Raw genomic sequence first — 21,544 nt, 5'->3', positions numbered from 1 at the left:
CCGAAGAGGGCACTTTAGTCTGCATTTCGGCTCTTTAAGAGGGCACCTTAGCGCACATTTAGGCTCCTAAAAGAGTACTTAAGTGTGCAATGTGGTTCCTAAAAGGCACTTTAACACGTTTTACCTCCAAAGAGGGCACTAAAGCACGCCGTTTGGGAAACTAGAGGGCACTTTAGCACACATGTTGGCACCTCAGAGGGAACTTTAGCACACATTTTGGCACCTCGGGGGGCACTTTTGCTCCGAAGAGAGCACTTTAGTCTGCATTTTGGCTCTTAAGAGGGCACTTTAGCGCATATTTAGGCTCTTGAAAGAGTACTTTAGTGTGCAATTTGTTCCTAAAAGGCACTTTAACACATGCTTTTCCTCCAAAGAGGGCACTAAAGCACACCGTTTGGCACCTAAGAGGGCACTTTAGCACACATGTTGGCACCTCAGAGGGCACTTTTGCACACATTTTGACTTCAAAGAGTGCACTTTAGTCTGCATTTTGGCACCTCAGAGGGCACTTTTGCACACATTTTGGTTCCAAAGAGGGCACTTTAGTCTGCATTTTGGCTCTTTAAGAGGGCACTTTAGCGCACATTTAGGCTCCTAAAAGAGTACTTTAGTGTGCAATTTGGTTCCTAAAAGGCACTTTAACACGTTTTACCTCCAAAGAGGGCACTAAAGTACGCTGTTTACCACCTCAGAGGGCACTTAAGCACACACTTTGTCATTCAGAGGGCACTTTCGCACACATTTTGGCACCTCAGAGGGCACTTTTGCACACATTTTGGCTCGGAAGAGGGCACTTTAGTCTGCATTTTGGCTCTTTAAAAGGGCACTTCAGTGCATATTTAGGCTCCTAAAAAGAGTACTTTAGTGTGCAATTTGGTTCCTAAAAGGCATTTTAACACATTTTACCTCCAAAGAGGGCACTAAAGCACGCCGTTTGGGACCCTAGATGGCACTTTAGCACACATGTTGGCACCTCAGAGGGCACTTTTGCACACATTTTGGCACCTCAGAGGGCACTTTAGCACACATTTTGGCATTCAGAGGGCACTTTAGCACACATTTGTCATTCAGAGGGCACTTTAGCACACATTTTGGCACCTCGGGGGGCACTTTTGCACACATTTTGGCTCCGAAGAGAGCACTTTAGTCTGCATTTTGGCTCTTAAGAGGGCACTTTAGCGCATATTTAGGCTCTTGAAAGAGTACTTTAGTGTGCAATTTGTTCCTAAAAGGCACTTTAACACATGCTTTTCCTCCAAAGAGGGCACTAAAGCACACCGTTTGGCACCTAAGAGGGCACTTTAGCACACGTTGGCACCTCAGAGGGCACTTTTGCACACATTTTGACTTCGAAGAGTGCACTTTAGTCTGCATTTTGGCATTCAGAGGGCACTTTCGCACACATTTTGGCACCTCAGAGGGCACTTTTGCACACATTTTGGTTCCAAAGAGGGCACTTTAGTCTGCATTTTGGCTCTTTAAGAGGGCACTTTAGCGCACATTTAGGCTCCTAAAAGAGTACTTTAGTGTGCAATTTGGTTCCTAAAAGGCACTTTAACACGTTTTACCTCCAAAGAGGGCACTAAAGCACGCTGTTTACCACCTCAGAGGGCACTTAAGCACACACTTTGTCATTCAGAGGGCACTTTCGCACACATTTTGGCACCTCAGAGGGCACTTTTGCACACATTTTGGCTCGGAAGAGGGCACTTTAGTCTGCATTTTGGCTCTTTAAAAGGGCACTTCAGTGCCTATTTAGGCTCCTAAAAAGAGTACTTTAGTGTGCAATTTGGTTCCTAAAAGGCATTTTAACACATTTTACCTCCAAAGAGGGCACTAAAGCACGCTGTTTGGGACCCTAGATGGCACTTTAGCACACATGTTGGCACCTCAGAGGGCACTTTTGCACACATTTTGGCAATCAGAGGGCACTTTAGCACACATTTTGGCACCTCAGAGGGCACTTTAGCACACATTTTGGCATTCAGAGGGCACTTTAGCACACATTTTGTCATTCAGAGGGCACTTTAGCACACATTTTGGCACCTCGGGGGGCACTTTAGCACACATTTTGGCATTCAGAGGGCACTTTAGCACACATTTTGGCACCTCAGAGGGCACTTTAGCACACATTTTGACTCCCAAGAGCTGTCCTTGACTGTGTGGGAGTTTAGACAGTGCTCAAATAAGACCACAAAAACAAAGTTGTCCAATGTCGCGTCCTAACTTCCTTCATATCAACTTTAACAACTTTATTCTGTGCTCACACGCCCACTCAGACTGGCCTGGCGCTTCCTTTGTGTCTTACCTTGTTACAAACATGCCGCCTTATCACTACTGCACAGGCCACGCCCACAGGAAATGCATTTAAAAAAAAAGAGGCTAAGGTTTGTAGAGTGTAGAAAAAGTATGTATTGTTTCTCAACCCCGTAATAAAAACGTAGTGTCTCTTCTTAATCTCCCCGGGCACGAGTCCAACTGATCCACACATGATTCGTGTTGAGCGCGCATGAAAGGTCCCGCAGGCGCGTTGCACAATGATGCTTTTGAGCAATGTCGCTGAAGCAACCTTGCAAGGCCGCTTCATTTATAGACACTGAGCTCACGCAAGACGCCGGGGGAGAGAGGGAGGGGGGAGGGGGGTTTGCAGGCTTTTTCAGCGCCATACGTCCCAACAGGCCCGCAAAGCAGCTGATGGAAGTTACACAAATAAACTTTGCTGCAGGCTGTGGACTGATGGAAAATAACTTAATTATGCAGACGCAAACATGCATGTTTGTCAGGGCGTGTGGAGTCATGCACATAAGGCGTCTCCTCGGCCTAGCGGGGCAGAATAGCTCGGTTGGATAGGATAGGATAGGATAGGATAGGTCTTTATTGTCATTGCACAAGTACAACAAAACTTTGTTTTCAGCACAAACCCGTTGAAGATTAGACAAACAAACAGTGTACAGGGTTACAGAACAGGAACGCTGATGGGTCGCCACAAGGCGCCCCGTAAAAGATGGGGAAAAGGTATAATGCTGGGGAAGGATGAGTAAAAAAATACAATCTAGACTGGGCTCCTAAGGGGGCCTAGTCTGGAGTGGGAAAAAAAAACCTCCATAGCAAAGCACATATACATATTGCAACGTACATCTCAAGATATCTAGCAACAGAGGGGAGGGAGTGCGGGGTCATGGTGGTCGGCCGCAGCTCTCAGGCGCTGACCATCCTTTCATCACCCCTGTGGGATTTGCGTCGAGGGCGTTGGATTGGAGGGGTGGGCTATGTATGTGTGTGGCGTATATTTTTGTGGATGCATGTCGAGCGGCCGTGCCAGCAACTTGAGGGTTCCAGGTTCGATTCCCGCTTCTTCCGACATCCCAGTCACTGCCTTGGGCAAGACACTTTACCCACCTGCTCCCAGTGCCACCCTATGGTTTAAATGTAACTTAGATATTGGGTTTCACTACGTAAAGCACTTTGAGTCACTAGAGAAAAGCGCTATATAAATATAATTCACTTTGTGAGGCATGAAGCAACACATAGTGCAGGGGAGTGCACAGGTGTGTTCAAGGAGGTGCAAGATAAGATAACCATATTGTGTTTATATTTGTCATGGTGGGGCCAAAAAAAAGGGGGGGGGGGGGGGGGCTTCCAATCAGATTTAGGCGTCCAAGAGGAAAAAAGAGAAACCTCATCAGAGCAGACTACTTCCTGGTTGACACAAAATCCTACCATTTGAATTTGCAAAAATGCATTCAAACACCAGATAATTTTTAAATAGATATAATTATGTCTCAATATACTTTAGCTCAACAACAACAAAAAGCCCAAAATAAAAGTAAAGCTTCCTGGCTGCATAGCTAATATTTATTTACTAACACACAATTGACAACTTTTTTTTTCTCCCGCATTCAGCGAAGACCCGCTTTCACGACCTCTGATTGGCTACTGGCAGTGGGTTGAATTGGCCAATCAGAGGCGGAGATGGGCGGGTCTTGACTTGAAGGTATGTGCACTAACATGTGACTATGTGACAAAAAGTCAATGGACGGATGGGACTCATTTTAACAAGGAGGTGTTTTTAAAACTTGTTTTACCATCTATTGATTGTTTTTTCATTAATTACGAAATGATGTGCAAAAAAAAAAAAAAATGTAATGAAATTGGGGAGAAAAAAAACAATATAATTGACTCTTGGAAAAGCCTGCTTGACTTAATTGGAATCAATATTTGTCATTGAAGCGCAGCAGTGATATTTTCTGCCAAGAGCACAATTTATTGTCTTTGCCTCCCAGGAGGACGTTGAAGTGAGTTTTGGCTCCTAAGAGGGCCCCTTAATTAGAACACGATTGGCTCCTAAGAGTTTTTTTACTGTGTGTTTGGCTCTTAGGAGAGAACTTCAGCACACATTCTGGCTCCTAAAAGAGCACTTTAACACACTTTTTGGCTCTTAAGAGGGCACTTTAGTCTGCATTTTGGCTCTTAAGAGGGCACTTTAACACACTTTTTGGCTCCAAAGAGAGCACTTTAACACACTTTTTGGCTCCAAAGAGAGCACTTTAGTCTGCATTTTGGCTCTTAAGAGGGCACTTTAGTCTGCATTTTGGCTCTTAGGAGGGCACTTTAACACACATTTTGGCTCCAAAGAGGGCACTTTAGTCTGCATTTTAGCTCTTAAGAGGGCACTTTAGTCTGCATTTTGGCTCTTAAGAAGGCACTTTAGCCTGCATTTTGGCTCTTAAGAAGACACTTTAACACACTTTTTGGCTCCGAAGAAGGCACATTAGTCTCCGTTTTGGCTCTTAAGAGGGCACTTTAGTCTGCATTTTGTCTCTTAAGAGGGCACTTTAACACACTTTTTGGCTCCGAAGAGGGCACTTTAGTCTGCATTTTGGCTCTTAAGAGGGCACTTTAGCACCCATTTTGGCTCTTAAGAGGGCACTTTAGTGTGCATTTTGGCTCTTAAGAAGGCACTTTAGCCTGCTTTTTGGCTCTTAAGAGGGCACTTTAACACACTTTTTGGCTCCGAAGAGGGCACTTTAGTCTGCATTTTGGCTCTTAAGAGGGCACTTTAGTCTGCATTTTGGCTCTTAAGAGGGCACTTTAACACACTTTTTGCCTCCAAAGAGAGCACTTTAACACACTTTTTGGCTCAGAAGAGGGCACTTTAGTCTGCATTTTGGCTCTTAAGAGGGCACTTTAGTCTGCATTTTGGCTCTTAAGAAGGCACTTTATCCTGCATTTTGGCTCTTAAGAGGGCACTTTAGTCTGCATTTTGACTCTTAAGAAGGCACTTTAGCCTGCATTTTGACTCTTAAGAAGGCACTTTAGCCTGCATTTTGGCTCTTAAGAAGGCACTTTAGCCTGCATTTTGGCGCCAAGAGGGCACTTTAGCACCCTTTTTGGCTCCGGAGAGGGCCCTTTAGTCTGCATTTTGGCTCTATAAGAGGGCCCTTTAGTCTGCATTTTGGCTCTTAAGAGGGCACTTAAGTCTCTGCATTTTGGCTCTTAAGAGGGCACTTTAACACACTTTTTGGCTCCGAAGAAGGCACATTAGTCTCCGTTTTGGCTCTTAAGAGGGCACTTTAGTCTGCATTTTGTCTCTTAAGAGGGCACTTTAACACACTTTTTGGCTCCGAAGAGGGCACTTTAGTCTGCATTTTGGCTCTTAAGAGGGCACTTTAGCACCCATTTTGGCTCTTAAGAGGGCACTTTAGTGTGCATTTTGGCTCTTAAGAAGGCACTTTAGCCTGCTTTTTGGCTCTTAAGAGGGCACTTTAACACACTTTTTGGCTCCGAAGAGGGCACTTTAGTCTGCATTTTGGCTCTTAAGAGGGCACTTTAGTCTGCATTTTGGCTCTTAAGAGGGCACTTTAACACACTTTTTGCCTCCAAAGAGAGCACTTTAACACACTTTTTGGCTCAGAAGAGGGCACTTTAGTCTGCATTTTGGCTCTTAAGAGGGCACTTTAGTCTGCATTTTGGCTCTTAAGAAGGCACTTTATCCTGCATTTTGGCTCTTAAGAGGGCACTTTAGTCTGCATTTTGACTCTTAAGAAGGCACTTTAGCCTGCATTTTGACTCTTAAGAAGGCACTTTAGCCTGCATTTTGGCTCTTAAGAAGGCACTTTAGCCTGCATTTTGGCGCCAAGAGGGCACTTTAGCACCCTTTTTGGCTCCGGAGAGGGCCCTTTAGTCTGCATTTTGGCTCTATAAGAGGGCCCTTTAGTCTGCATTTTGGCTCTTAAGAGGGCACTTAAGTCTCTGCATTTTGGCTCTTAAGAGGGCACTTTAACACACTTTTTGGCTCCGAAGAAGGCACATTAGTCTCCGTTTTGGCTCTTAAGAGGGCACTTTAGTCTGCATTTTGTCTCTTAAGAGGGCACTTTAACACACTTTTTGGCTCCGAAGAGGGCACTTTAGTCTGCATTTTGGCTCTTAAGAGGGCACTTTAGCACCCATTTTGGCTCTTAAGAGGGCACTTTAGTGTGCATTTTGGCTCTTAAGAAGGCACTTTAGCCTGCTTTTTGGCTCTTAAGAGGGCACTTTAACACACTTTTTGGCTCCGAAGAGGGCACTTTAGTCTGCATTTTGGCTCTTAAGAGGGCACTTTAGTCTGCATTTTGGCTCTTAAGAGGGCACTTTAACACACTTTTTGCCTCCAAAGAGAGCACTTTAACACACTTTTTGGCTCTTAAGAGGGCACTTTAGTCTGCATTTTGGCTCTTAAGAAGGCACTTTATCCTGCATTTTGGCTCTTAAGAGGGCACTTTAGTCTGCATTTTGACTCTTAAGAAGGCACTTTAGCCTGCATTTTGACTCTTAAGAAGGCACTTTAGCCTGCATTTTGGCTCTTAAGAAGGCACTTTAGCCTGCATTTTGGCGCCAAGAGGGCACTTTAGCACCCTTTTTGGCTCCGGAGAGGGCCCTTTAGTCTGCATTTTGGCTCTATAAGAGGGCCCTTTAGTCTGCATTTTGGCTCTTAAGAGGGCACTTAAGTCTCTGCATTTTGGCTCTTAAGAGGGCACTTTAACACACTTTTTGGCTCCAAAGAGAGCACTTTAGTCTACATTTTGGCTCTTAAGAGGGCACTTTAGTCTGCATTTTGTCTCTTAAGAGGGCACTTTAGCCTGCACTTTGGCGCCTAAGAGGGCACATTAGTCTGCATTTTGGCTCTTAGGAAGGCACTTTAGTCTGCATTTTTGCGCCAAGAGGGCACTTTAGCACCCTTTTTGGCTCCCAAGATGGCTCTTTAGCATGCATTTTGGCTTTTAACAGGGCGCTTTAGCATGCTTTTTGGCTTCTAAGACATTTTTACACACATTTTGGCCCCCAATAGAGCTTTTCAGCATGCATTTTGCTCTTAAGAGGGCACTTTAGTCTGCATTTTGGCTCTTAAGAGGGCACTTTAGTCTGCATTTTGGCTCTTAAGAGGGCACTTTAGTCTGCATTTTGACTCTTAAGAGGGCACTTTAACACACTTTTTGGCTGCGAAGATAGCACTTTAACACACTTTTTGGCTCCGTAGAGGGCACTTTAGTCTGCATTTTGTCTCTTAAGAGGGCACTTTAGTCTGCATTTTGGCTCTTAAGAGGGCACTTTAGCACCCATTTTGGCTCCCAAGATGGCTCTTTAGCATGCATTTTGGCTTTTAACAGGGCGCTTTAGCATGCTTTTTGGCTCCTAAGAGGACATTTTAACACATTTTGACTCCCAATAGAGCTTTTTAGCATGCATTTTGCTCTAAAGAGGGAACGTTAACACACTTTTTGGCTCAGCAGAAGGCACTTTAGTCTGCATTTTGGCGCCTAAGAGGGCTCTTTAGCACCCATTTTGGCTCCCAAGATGGCTCTTTAGCATGCATTTTGGCTCTCAACAGTGCCCTTTAGCATGCTTTTTGGCTCCTAAGAGGACATTTTAACACACATTTTGGCTCCCAATAGAGCTTTGTAGCATGCATTTGGCTCTCGAGGGAACTTTAGCACACATTTTGGCTCCAAAGAGGGCATTTTTGCACACATTTCGGTTTCTAAAAGGGGACTTTAGCACATATTTAGGCTCCTAAAAGAGCACTTTAGCGTGCATGGTTCCTAAAAGGCACTTTAACACATGCTTTGGCTCCTAAGAGGGCACTTAAAACACGTGTTGGGCTCCTAAGAGAGCTTTCTAAAATTAGAACTTTAGCACACTTTCTGGCTCCAGAGAAGGCACATTAACACGCATTTTACCTCCAAAGAGGGCACTAAAGCACGCCGTTTGGCACCTCAGAGGGCACTTTAGCTTGCATTTTGGCTGCTAAAAGGGCATTTAAGTACGCCTTTTGGTGCCTAGGAGGGCACTTAAGCACACATTTTTGCTCCCAGGAGGACATCTACTCACGCTTTTGGGCTCCTAAGAGGGCACTTCAGCATACGTTTGGGCTCCTAAAAAGGCACTTTATCACACATGTTGTCTCCCAAAAGAGCTTTTTAGAATGTGTTTTGTCTTTAAGAGGGAACTGAAGCACACATTTGGGTTTCCGAAAGGGCACTTAAGCGCACATTTAGGCTCCCAAGAGACTACTCAAGCATGCATTTTGGTTCCCAGTAGTAGCGACTTCCTTGTTCAACTTCCTTAATTTTCACTTTATTGACCTGTGCATGGAAGTGATGTCACATTGAGGCCGGTGCACGTTTACACTGGAGTCAGATAAAGATCAGATTTGACTTGCAGTAAACAGTCAGTTGGATTAAAATCGGATTTTGAAAAAATCCGGTTTGGGCCTCTTTGGCCTGCAGTGTAAACGTAGTCTGTGATTAAATGAACATTATTGAAAAGGCTGGTTTGTAGCAATTGGGTAACATTTTCCTGCAGTGATTCGGGTAATTAAGAATATTCCAGAATTGCCTTCACGTGTGTCATTACACACACACACACACACACACACACACACACACACACACACACACACACACGCACACACACACACACAGTCTTGTATTTCTTACCTTCTTGAGACCTGAGAAAAATGCTTACCTCTTTAGGACCACCCTTTCTAGATATGTAAAGAAGTGTATTCACAACATTAATAATATATACAAACTATGTCAATGTAAAAAAGCTTGTTGTGAAAAATGCATTGGAATTTCACAAGAAAAAGGTCACAAATTCACAAGTAAAACTTAGAATTTTGGCAGTGTTATAATAAAAGTTGTCATTTTACTCAATGCAAGTCGAAATGTTACTAGAAAAACGAAACATTTGTGCAATATTATGATAAAAGTCGGAATTTCACTCAAAAACAGTCGCAATTTTGGAAGAAAATCTCAAAATGTTGGCAGTTTTATGAAAAGAGTCGCAATTTCACTTGACAAAAGTCACAATTTTATAAGAAAACTGTAAAATGTCTCCAATATTATAATAATAATCGGAATATCACTTGGCAAAATTATGACAAAAGTCATCATTTTACTCAAAAAATATCATTATTTTACAAGAGACAACAAAGAAAAATGTCAATATTGTGATAAAAGTCAGAATGTTATATGACAAATATCACCATTTTGCATTAAAAAGTAATAATTTTACGAGAAAATATTGCAATATCACAGAAACAGAAAGAATATGAGAAATTGTTCCCAATTTTATAAGAAAAAAGTCGACACATTGTGAGAAAAAGACTGCTTTTAGTTAATTATTTATTATTTACGTCAAGTTATTACAATATGTCTCTATCTATACACATATTTATTTATTTATTTTAATTATTTTTTGCCAAAGGGGGCTTTTTTTCAATTTCTTACACACACTTGTTATTTCATATGTTGGCCAGAGGTGGAGCACTTTTAAAACTGACACACAAAATCCCTCATTTTGATAGATTTCACCACCAGGGGTGCAAATGAGATCTCTATTTTTTTGTTTTTTGTAATGTGCTTAAGGCCGATGACAAACGAGTCACGGACCACAGATAGTCACACATTTAAGTCCCATCTTGAAACTGTTTTTGGCCAGAGGGGGAGCACTTCGAATTTTTACACACACTTGTTATTTCATATGTTGACCAGAGGGGGAGCACTTCAAATTTTTTACACACACTTGTTATTTCATATGTTGACCAGAGGGGGAGCACTTTTAAAACCGACACACAGTCAATTTGAAAAATCCCTCCTTTTTGGCACCACCCTCATTTTGATAGATTTCACCACCAGGGGTGCAAATGAGACATTCTCTATTAGATGCAATGTTATTGGGACCATGATTTATGTCATCACTTGTTCACCGCTCCTCATGTGGAAGCTACTTTTCCTTGTTGATGTCTCAATAAGGGTAGAAATACAGGAACACACACACACACACACACACACACACACACACACACACACACACACACACACACGTGTCAGGACAGCATCAATGTCCGCTAATTCGTCCACATTGATTTGCCTTTTAAACAACATGGATCCTGGGGAAACAGTAATGGAGCCCATCTGGGATAATCAGCTAGAGGACAGAAGGACCACGCCCACATGGTTTTTACACGTCAGCGGCGCGCTGCGTGCAATTAGTGGTCTTTTTAATCGTTTTGGGGTTTGTTTGTTTTTTACAGCACCAACCTCACAGCTGGTGCTGTAAATAAAACCACATTATCTCAGTGCTTTTGTGCAGGATTGCACTCGTAACTCTCACTTCATAAGCAGCACGTGGGTTCTGGGTACATATATCTATATATACATATATACATACATATGTACACTATATTGCCAAAAGTATTTGGCCACCCATCCAAATGATGAGAATCAGGTGTCCTAATCACTTGGCCCGGTGTATCAAATCAAGCACTTAGGCATGGAGACTGTTTCTACAAACATTTGTTAAAGAATGGGCCGCTCTCATTGATTTCCAGCATGGAACTGTCATAGGATGCCACCTGCCCACGTACAGTACGCAGAGAGCTTCGTGGAATGGGTTTCCATGGCCGTGCAGCTGCATCTAAGCCATACATCACCAAGTCCAATGCAAAGCGTGGGATGCAGTGGTCGCCACTGGACTCTAGAGCAGTGGAGACGCCTTCTCTGGAGTGATGAATCACGCTTTTCCATCTGGCAATCTGATGGACGAGTCTGGGTTTGGAGGTTGCCAGGAGAAATGCTACATTTCCGACTGCTTTGTGCCGAGTGTGAAATTTGGTGGAGGAGGAATTATGGATTTGGGTTTTTTTCAGGAGTTGGGCTTGGCCTCTCAGTTCCAGTGAAAGGAACTTTGAATGCTCCAGGAAACCAAAACATTTTGGACAATTCCATGGGATGGCACTTTAAGTTCATATGTGAGTAAAGGCAGGTGGCCAAATACTTTTGGCAATATAGTGTACATGTATACACACACCTATATATATATATATACAGGTAAAAGCCAGTAAATTAGAATATTTTGAAGAACTTGATTTATTTCAGTAATTGCATTCAAAAGGTGTAACTTGTACATTATATTTATTCATTGCACACAGACTGATGCATTCAAATGTTTATTTCATTTAATTTTGATGATTTGAAGTGGCAACAAATGAAAATCCAAAATTCCGTGTGTCACAAATTAGAATATTACTTAAGGCTAATACAAAAAAGGGATTTTTAGAAATGTTGGCCAACTGAAAAGTATGAAAATGAAAAATATGAGCATGTACAATACTCAATACTTGGTTGGAGCTCCTTTTGCCTCAATTACTGCGTTAATGCGGCGTGGCATGGAGTCGATGAGTTTCTGGCACTGCTCAGGTGTTATGAGAGCCCAGGTTGCTCTGATAGTGGCCTTCAACTCTTCTGCGTTTTTGGGTCTGGCATTCTGCATCTTCCTTTTCACAATACCCCACAGATTTTCTATGGGGCTAAGGTCAGGGGAGTTGGCGGGCCAATTTAGAACAGAAATACCATGGTCCGTAAACCAGGCACGGGTAGATTTTGCGCTGTGTGCAGGCGCCAAGTCCTGTTGGAACTTGAAATCTCCATCTCCATAGAGCAGGTCAGCAGCAGGAAGCATGAAGTGCTCTAAAACTTGCTGGTAGACGGCTGCGTTGACCCTGGATCTCAGGAAACAGAGTGGACCGACACCAGCAGATGACATGGCACCCCAAACCATCACTGATGGTGGAAACTTTACACTAGACTTCAGGCAACGCGGATCCTGTGCCTCTCCTGTCTTCCTCCAGACTCTGGGACCTCGATTTCCAAAGGAAATGCAAAATTTGCATGGTTGGGTGATGGTTTGGGGTGCCATGTCATCTGCTGGTGTCGGTCCACTCTGTTTCCTGAGATCCAGGGTCAACGCAGCCGTCTACCAGCAAGTTTTAGAGCACTTCATACTTCCTGCTGCTGACCTGCTCTATGGAGATGAAGATTTCAAGTTCCAACAGGACTTGGCGCCTGCACACAGCGCAAAATCTACCCGTGCCTGGTTTACGGACCATGGTATTTCTGCTCTAAATTGGCCCGCCAACTCCCCTGACCTTAGCCCCATAGAAAATATGTGGGGTATTGTGAAAAGGAAGATGCAGAATGCCAGACCCAAAAACGCAGAAGAGTTGAAGGCCACTATCAGAGCAACCTGGGCTCTCATAACACCTGAGCAGTGCCAGAAACTCATCGACTCCATGCCACGCCGCATTAACGCAGTAATTGAGGCAAAAGGAGCTCCAACCAAGTATTGAGTATTGTACATGCTCATATTTTTCATTTTCATACTTTTCAGTTGGCCAACATTTCTAAAAATCCCTTTTTTGTATTAGCCTTAAGTAATATTCTAATTTTGTGACACACGGAATTTTGGATTTTCATTTGTTGCCACTTCAAATCATCAAAATTAAATGAAATAAACATTTGAATGCATCAGTCTGTGTGCAATGAATAAATATAATGTACAAGTTACACCTTTTGAATGCAATTACTGAAATAAATCAAGTTTTTCAAAATATTCTAATTTACTGGCTTTTACCTGTATGTATATATACAGTTGTGCTCATAAGTTTACATACCCTTGGAGAATTTATGATTTCTTGGCCATTCTTCAGAGAATATGAATGATAACACAAAAACCTTTCTTCCACTCATGCTTAGTAGTGTGTGAAGCTATTTATTGGCAAACAACTGTGTTTACTCTTTTTAAATCAAAATGACAAAAGAAAGTACCCAAATGACCCTGATGAAAAGTTTACACACCCCAGTGACTTTGATCTGATAACATGCACAACAGTTGACACAAACAGGTTTGAATGGCTAATCAAGGTTCCAATCCTCACCTGTGACATGTTTGTTTGTAATGAATGTGTGTGTATAAAAGGTCAGTGAGTTTCTGGGCTTCTGTCAGACCATTGCATCTTTCATCCAGTGCTGCACAGATGTTTCCAGATTCTGAGTCACGGGGAAGGCAAAATAATTGTCAAAGGATCTGCGAGAAAAGGTAATTTAACTGCATAAAACAGGAAAAGGGGTATAAAAAGATATCCAAGGAATTGAGAATGCCAATCAGCAGTGTTCAAACGCTGATTAAGAAGTGGAAAATGAGGGATTCAGGTAGACCAGCAAAGATTTCAGCCACAACCAGGAAAATTGTTCGAGATGCAAAGAAAAATCCACAAATAACTTCAGCTGAAATACAGGACTCTCTGAAAAATTGTGCTGTGGCTGTTTCAAGATGCACAATAAGGAGGCAATTGACGAAAAATGGGCTGCATGGTCGAGTGGCCAAAAAGTTCAACTTTGGTCTCATCACTCCAAATTACTTTGTTCCAGAAGTTTTGAGGCTTGTCTCTGTGCTGTTTGGCGTAATGTAAGCGGGATACTTTGTGACATTTGCGCAGAAATGGCTTTCTTCTGGCGACTCGACCATGCAGCCCATTTTTCTTCCAATGCCTCCTTATTGTGCATCTTGAAACAGCCACACCACAATTTTTCCAGAGAGTCCTGTATTTCAGCCGCAGTTATTTGCGAATTTTTCTTTGCATCTCGAACAATTTTCCTGGCAGTTGTGGCTGAAATCTTTGCTGGTCTCTTTAAAAAGAGTAAACACAGTTGTTTGCCAATAAATAGCTTCACACAGCCATTAAGCATGAGTGGAAGAAAAGGTTTTTGTGTTATCATTCATATTCTCTGAAGAATGGTCATACATTCTCCCAGGGTATGTAAACTTATGAGGACAACTGTATATATATCCTTTTTTACCTCAGGGCCAAACCTTTCCACTGCATAGGGGCCCGGGGCCCACTCAAATGTTAACCCATTTTCAATAATTACAGTTTATCCAACCTACTGACAGTTTAAGAGGGAAAACCTGGTCACATGATATTAAAGCAAGCATGCGGGTCAGACAGCGTTCACTTTACAAATCGCATTTATTTTTGAAACGTGAACGTCAACTAAAAAGATCCTGTGACTGGTTGCCATGGAGATGCCTCACCGGCCAGCGATGGGAGACATAATAGACGCAGATAATCGTGCAACGAGGCGTTATCTCTTCTGGAATGTGGAAGAAACACCTCCGTTGCATGCGCCGCCTTCCTAATCTCAGGAGTATTCCAAGCGGGAAGGCATCCGTCCGCCTCCAGACGAAGACGTGACTCAGCAGCAGCCGTCGCCACGGGTTACCGCCAGGCTGACATGCGTGACCTAAACAACCTTGAGTAACATCAGCCTCGGTGGAGCCAACTAATCCGCGCGGCCAGGCTCAGGCCACACACATGGCCTGCTAACCTAGCTCTTAAACGCAGATTAATAGCTTATCAAGAGAAACTGACTTAACAGCAATCCACTTACTCCCACCAGGAAGACGGTCAATTTTCCAATGGCGGTTTAGCACATACTTGCCAACCCTCCCGAAATTCAGTGCTTCTCCCGAAAACCTCCCGGGACAAATATTCTCCCGAAAATCTCCCGATTTTCAGCCGGAACTGGAGGCCACGCCCCCTCCAGCTCCATGCGGACCTGAGTGAGGACAGCCTTTTTTCACGACGGAAGGACAACAGGGTGACAAGAACTAAATCATCCAGACTAGAGACAAATTGTATTATTATGTTTATCTTACCTAAAAACAAATATATTTATTAATAAAAAAAAATAAAAAAAAATACAAATAAATGTTTACTATATTTTGCTAAAAACATCAAAATTAACTGTATTTTTATTTGTATTTTTTCTGACTCCTTATTACATTCAGCCATAGAATTATACATTAAAATAAACATATTTGAAATAATTAATTTTAAATGATCATAATTCATTTAAAATGACCATATTTAATTATTAAAATAATTGCTTGTTTATCAACAACTTTAGCATTTTATTCATTACATTTTGAAGCTCTCAGAAGCCAAGTTATGTTATATTCCTTAAGATTTATTTATGCAAGTTTGAAGTATCAATTATCTAAACACAGTTTTGTTTGCATATTTTCAGGATGAAGATATATATATATATATATATATATATATATATATATATATATATGAAATACTTGACTTGGTGAATTCTAGCTGTCAATATACTCCTCCCCTCTTAACCACGCCCTCAACCACGCCCCGCCCCAGCCCTGACCACGCCCCCTCCCCCACCTCCCGAAATCGGAGGTCTCAAGGTTGGCAAGTATGGTTTAGCATTAACCCATGAAAAAGACATTTAATAACGTTGCTAACTGGTCTAGTAATGGCGTGCTAATGACATTAAGGGTTTGTCTGCATTTTAGGACTAGTCTGGGTCAAGGTGTCCTATTCACTAACCCACCTGGCTTTGCATTCAGATCATTTAAGAGGGGACAGCAGGCAGATCTGGATCAATGAAATTCTATTACCGTATTTTTCGGACTATAAGTCGCAGTTTTTTTTTCATAGTTCGACTTATACTCAGGGCGACTTATGTGTGAAATTAACACATTAGCATAAAATATCAATTATTTAGCTCATTCACGTAAGAGACTAGACGTATAAGATTTCATGGGATTTAGCGATTAGGAGTGACAGATTGTTTGGTAAAAGTATAGCATGTTCTATATGTTATAGTTATTTGAATGACTCTTACCATAATATGTTACGTTAACATACCAGGCACGTTCTCAGTTGGTTATTTATGCCTCATATAACGTACACTTATTCAGCCTGTTGTTCACTATTTATTTATTTTAAATTGCCTTTCAAATGTCTATTCTTGGTGTTGGGTTTTATCAAATAAATGTCCCCATAAAATGCAACTTATACTCCAGTGCGACTTATATATGGTTTTTCCTTTTTTTATGCATTTTCGGCCGATGCGACTTATACTCCGAAAAATACGGTAATAGAGATAGCTTGTAGACTGCAAACACTTGACAGCAGACATCTTAGTAACAAATCTTTTTTTTTTTATTACAACATTTCACGATTTTCCATTTCTTGCAATGGTTTGGTGGCAAAGTAATGCGATTCCAAAAAGACTAATTGGTCTAAAAAAAAGCACATGGAACCAATTGACTCTCCCCCCCCCCCCCCTCCTAAACACATCCTGACTCAGACAAAAAAGGGACAAAGTGCATTTTAACCATCAACAAGGTCCATTTGTTGCCAGATCGAGTTGGAATCCATTTTTTTCCATCCTCAAAACAAAAATACCATGAAGAAACAACTATCATTTTGTGGGGGGTTCAATCACATTTTTTGGGGGGCCACCATATTTCCAAAAAGACAAGATAAGGAAAAGCTCGTCAGCTTTGGCGCAAAAGCAGCCGCACAGGAAGTTGTGGTGGTGAGGGGGGTTGGGGGGTGTTGAGACAGTGATGCTCTTCCTGGGACTCAGGCCGGGCTCCGCCCCCTTCCCTGGGAGGCTCAAACCGCCTTCTTCATCCCGCTAAACAACACGGCGGCGAGTGATGACGGAGGGGGGCGGGGGGCGACAACCACTGAGAAAACATCGCCCACCCACGCGAGAGAGAGAGAGAGACTGTGCAGCGCGGTTATTGTTGTCATCATGTCGGTTACAAAGATAAACAGCAAGAAGAAGTGACCGAAAACAAGGCAATGCAGGAGGGGGGTGAGGGGGGATTGGGAGGGGGCGGCGGTTGCACGGCTTCACGACGTCGCCGCCTTCTTCTCCTGTTCGATGGCTGCGAAGGACAAAGGAAATATTTTATCGGACAATATCAAATATTGCACATGGAGAACTTAATTTTTTGTTTAAGTTTTGTAATCTGATCCTAAGAACATTTTATGTCAAAAGACTAAAATCAATTAGTTGTAGAAATGCGCTCTATTCATTTTATATTTTTAAATATCCGCGCCAAACCATTTTTTTTCCATAATCTACAACCGAAAAAAATAGAAAGAATTATGTGTCATTAATTTTGATTAACTATAAAAATTGGCAATTTTTTTTAAGACAAAAACATACATTTACAACCTTTAATTTATTCTTAAATATCCAGATTCAGGTAATAGAAAAACAGTAAGCTTGTATTTTTCTCCATAGTAAAAATTTAAAAGAAAAGAAATTCTGGCTAATGTCAAATTTTTGATTGTCAATTCAAGGCAATTTTATTAAAATTTTTGCTGAATATCCAAATTGTGTAAAATAAGAAAAAAATGGTAACTTAGTTTGAAAATATTAATATTGTTTAATTACCAAGTTTTTTTCTGATGATTAAGGGATTTCAAATATTCTTTAAAATCAAACTTAAGCAAACTTTTTGGTTTGCTAATCTACAATTTGACTGCTGTATTTTCAGTTTTAAATACACACTATATTTCAGAAGCGACATTTACAATTGTATTTGACTTATTCTTAATATCCACAGCCATGCAAATAGAAAAGCTGTTTTCCCTATTTTAAAAGGTTTCTACAATACAATTAAATCATTTGAAAAAACAAAGTCAAATAAAGGCAATATGTTAGATTTTTCAAATTTAATTTGCAAGATTTTTTAAATGATTGAATATCCAGATTGAAAACACATTTACATGGAAAAATTATATAATTGTAAAAAAAAGAAAGAAAAGGAATACTTTCTGGCTTAAGTAGTTTGTCCTGATAGTCTAAAGAAAAATGTAATACACTTTAAAAAGTTACATATTATTGAATATCAATATTAAGGCAAATACTTTGTTTTCCAATCTACAATAGCAAAAAAATTGTTTTAAGTACTTTGGTTGTCCAAATAAAATGGCAATTTTAATTTAAATGCCGTTTAAAATTGCATGTTATTCTTATTAAGTTAAGTTAAAGTACCAATGATTGTGACACACACACTAGGTGTGGAGAAATTATTCTCTGCATTTGACCCATCACCCTTGATCACCCCCTGGGAGGTGAGGGGAGGGGCAAGCAGCAGCGGTGGCCACGCCCGGGAATCATTTTTGGTGATTTAACCCTTAATTCCAACCCTTGATGCTGAGTGCCAAGCAGGGAGGTAAAGGGTCACATTTTTATAGTCTTCCGGATTCAAGCAAATGTAAAAATTGTATTTGGATTTTTTTCTACATTTTGTAATATAAAAAAAATACAATACAGGCTAATGTATTTTGTGTAATAGTCAATTATATTTTATTACATTTTTTGTAAATTTAATAAGAAAATGTATTAAAATTATTACTAAATATTAGGGCTGCAACAACTAATCGATTAAATCGATTACAAAAATAGTTGGCGATTAATTTAGTCATCGATTCGTTGGATCTATGCTATGCGCAGAGGCTATTTTTTTTATATACCGTATATATATATTTTTTTTTATTTATTTATTAAATCTTTATTTATAAACTGCAACACGTACAAACAGCTGAGAAACAATAATCAAAATAAGTATGGTGCGAGTATGCTGTTTTTTTTCCAATAAAATACTGGAAAGGATAGAAATGTAGTTTGTCTCTTTTATCCGATTATTAATCGATTAATCGAAGTAATAATCAACAGAATAATCAATTATCAAATTAGTTGTTAGTTGCAGCCCTGCTAAATATCCAAATTGAGAATGTGTTTCCCCACTTAATATTTAAATTTAGAATACTTTAACATGGAAAAAATGAAGCGTTCAAAACTAAGAAAACAAAAGAAAATTAATGAAAAACAATTTTGTGGTTACGGTAGTTGTTCCTAATACCGTATTTTCCGCACTATAAGGCGCACCTTCAATGAATGGCCTATTTTAAAACTGTTCATATATAAGGCGCACCGCATTATAAGGCGCATAGAATAGACGTTACAGTAGAGGCTGGGGTTGCGAGACATGTTGTGGCTCAATATTGGTCCATATATAAGGCGCACCGGATTATAAGGTGCACTGTCAGCTTTTGAGAAAATTTGAGGTTTTTAGGTGCGCCTTATAGTGCGACAACATGGAAAAAATTAAGGGTTCAAAATTGTAAAAAAAACAAAAAGGAAAATAAATTAATTAAAAACAATAATTTTGTGGTTACGGTAGTTGTTCCTAATAGTTAAGTGATGAAAAATATTCAAACACTTACATGGATTGTTATTAAATATTAAAATATATGTTTTATCGACCACATTCCGTAAAAAATGTTAGATTTTCAAATTGAAAAAAAATTAGTGATATTTTTTTTTTTTACAAATGTTTGTTTATTCTTGAATATCCATATTCCCAAAATTATTCTAACATACAATTAAGGTCTTTAAAAAAAAAAAAAAAAAAAAAAACCCAACATTTTTAGTCAAATAAAGGCATCATTTTAGATTTTTTTTAGGCAGGGGGTTAAATTTGCTGTTTTGTTTCAATCATTGTTGAATATCCAAAATTGAGAAAACCTTAAAAATACGTTAATTGTGAATAAAAATGTTTTAATAATTTTTGGCTAAAATCGTTAAAGGAGAACTCAAATATTCAAAAGGTTTTACTTAAGTTCTTGAATATAATCAAATGAGCTGCGGGCCCCCTAATGCCCCCCCACCCCACCCCACCCGGGGCCACACTTTGGACACACACTTACTTTCTTTTGTGGGGAGGGGATTTTTCTCCTGGGTCTCGGTCTTCTTCAGCTTGTTCTTGTCGAAGCTGGTCACCTCGGAGATGTCTGGCTTGTCGCTCATGTTGGCGGAAGGTCTGCCGGAGCACAAAACAAAAGAAGTGAGGAAACTTTAAAAAAAAAAAAGAAAAAAAAAAGTGAAATGTGAGGTTTTGGCACTTGAGCGTGAAAATATCCACTTGATGGTCAAATCAGACGGCGTGGCGCAGTGGAAGAATGGCCGTGCGCGACCCGAGGGTCCCTGGTTCAATCCCCACCTAGTACCAACCTCGTCATGTCCGTTGTGTCCTGAGCAAGACACTTCACCCTTGCTCCTGATGGGTGCTGGTTAGCGCCTTGCATGGCAGCTCCCTCCATCAGTGTGTGAATGTGTGTGTGAATGGGTAAATGTGGAAGTAGTGTCAAAGCGCTTTGAGTACCTTGAAGGTAGAAAAGCGCTATACAAGTACAACCCATTTATCATTTATTTATCAGGGCGTTGTCTTCCATTGTGTCGGACATGTCACTACCAACACTTCTTTGGGCCAAGTCTTGCCTTCTTTTGTTCACCTCCGGCTGGGATTTGATTAGCATCCATCATCATCATCATCATCATCATCAGCCATGATGAAGTCCAGGCGTTAAAGCACATTTGCATAACAACGCAGGGGGTCAATCAATGCATGTTTTGTAACTACTTGTTAGTCATCGACGCTCCTTTTGTTTGCCCTCATGGCCAAATTCACGTTGTCACTTCCTCTCCTGCACCCCCCGCTGTGCAACATGAAGGAACCACCGCCCATGTTGCGCAGTTTCTTCAGTCCGAATCGTGGCGTGCAACATATTCGCATTCGTGGACGCCGAGACACAACCAACAAAGGAAACACGCGTGTGCGTGATTCTCTCCCACACAAACACACACATACACCAGCCATGCTGACACTCCGCTATTAGCCACTCGGATCATGGAATTAGCTCTCCCACTTACAAGACAAAGAGAGTAAATATAGTGTTTGATTTGCGACACCCACATGAACAAAAGTGTCGTATAGAGTGATTATCTTACCGAGGACTGGTCTGGCGTAGGCGAGAGTTCTGATCAAGTGCGTTGCAGCAGTAAAAGGCGCGTCCTGGCGCAGGCGTTACATATAGTCATCAATATGCTAATGAGCTGTGACATCACCGAGCGTCTTGCTGCGCGCCGCCCCCCCCCTGCTGGTGACTCGACGTAACTGCACCTTAATGTGGAAAGGGGGGGGGGCAACAAAAATGGCTGAAATGCGCCTAACGAAGCAGAGCCACGTCCAACAAACGTGTTTCTACTTCCTTGTGTGGACTTTGAACAGGCTAGTTTCCACCCTGGTGTCGACTTGAACATGTACTCACTTGTGTTATTTGAGCGTGATAGGCTCGGGCTGTGTTTCAGTGTGCGCACTTAATTCCCGAGGACGCGAATGTTGACAATGCAGAAGTGCACTTACCGGAAGTGACGATTACAACAACTATCCACTTCCGCCCTTTGTTTTGTTTACTTTTTTTCTTTTTGTTGAACAAAACTTAACACATGCAACAAATAAGCCGTAATATAAATTATATTTTCAACATGAA

The 21,544-nt window shown here is 41.1% G+C and overlaps 1 protein-coding gene across 2 annotated transcripts; it reads right to left on the bottom strand.

The window, feature by feature from the left end:
- Positions 1 to 16,326: 16,326 nt before the first annotated feature.
- Positions 16,327 to 21,166, bottom strand: LOC133622464 (thymosin beta-12). Of its 2 annotated transcripts, XM_061985243.1 has the most exons (3): positions 21,003 to 21,166; positions 19,922 to 20,034; positions 16,327 to 17,085 (listed from the first exon to the last, which is right to left on the bottom strand). In XM_061985243.1, the coding sequence occupies exons 2-3, from the start codon at positions 20,019 to 20,021 to the stop codon at positions 17,051 to 17,053; spliced, it is 135 nt and encodes a 44-aa protein (XP_061841227.1). In that variant the 5' UTR covers positions 20,022 to 20,034; positions 21,003 to 21,166; the 3' UTR covers positions 16,327 to 17,050. The 2 variants fall into 2 exon arrangements, with proteins under 2 accessions (XP_061841227.1, XP_061841228.1); XM_061985244.1 differs by lacking the exon at positions 21,003 to 21,166 and having other exon boundaries at positions 19,922 to 20,057.
- Positions 21,167 to 21,544: the final 378 nt, after the last annotated feature.

The sequence above is a fragment of the Nerophis lumbriciformis genome, linkage group LG23 (genome assembly GCF_033978685.3).
Source record: "Nerophis lumbriciformis linkage group LG23, RoL_Nlum_v2.1, whole genome shotgun sequence".
Taxonomy (NCBI): Eukaryota; Metazoa; Chordata; class Actinopteri; order Syngnathiformes; family Syngnathidae; genus Nerophis; species Nerophis lumbriciformis.
Note: the sequence above shows the minus strand (reverse complement) of the source record. Positions and strands in the feature narration are given on the sequence as shown.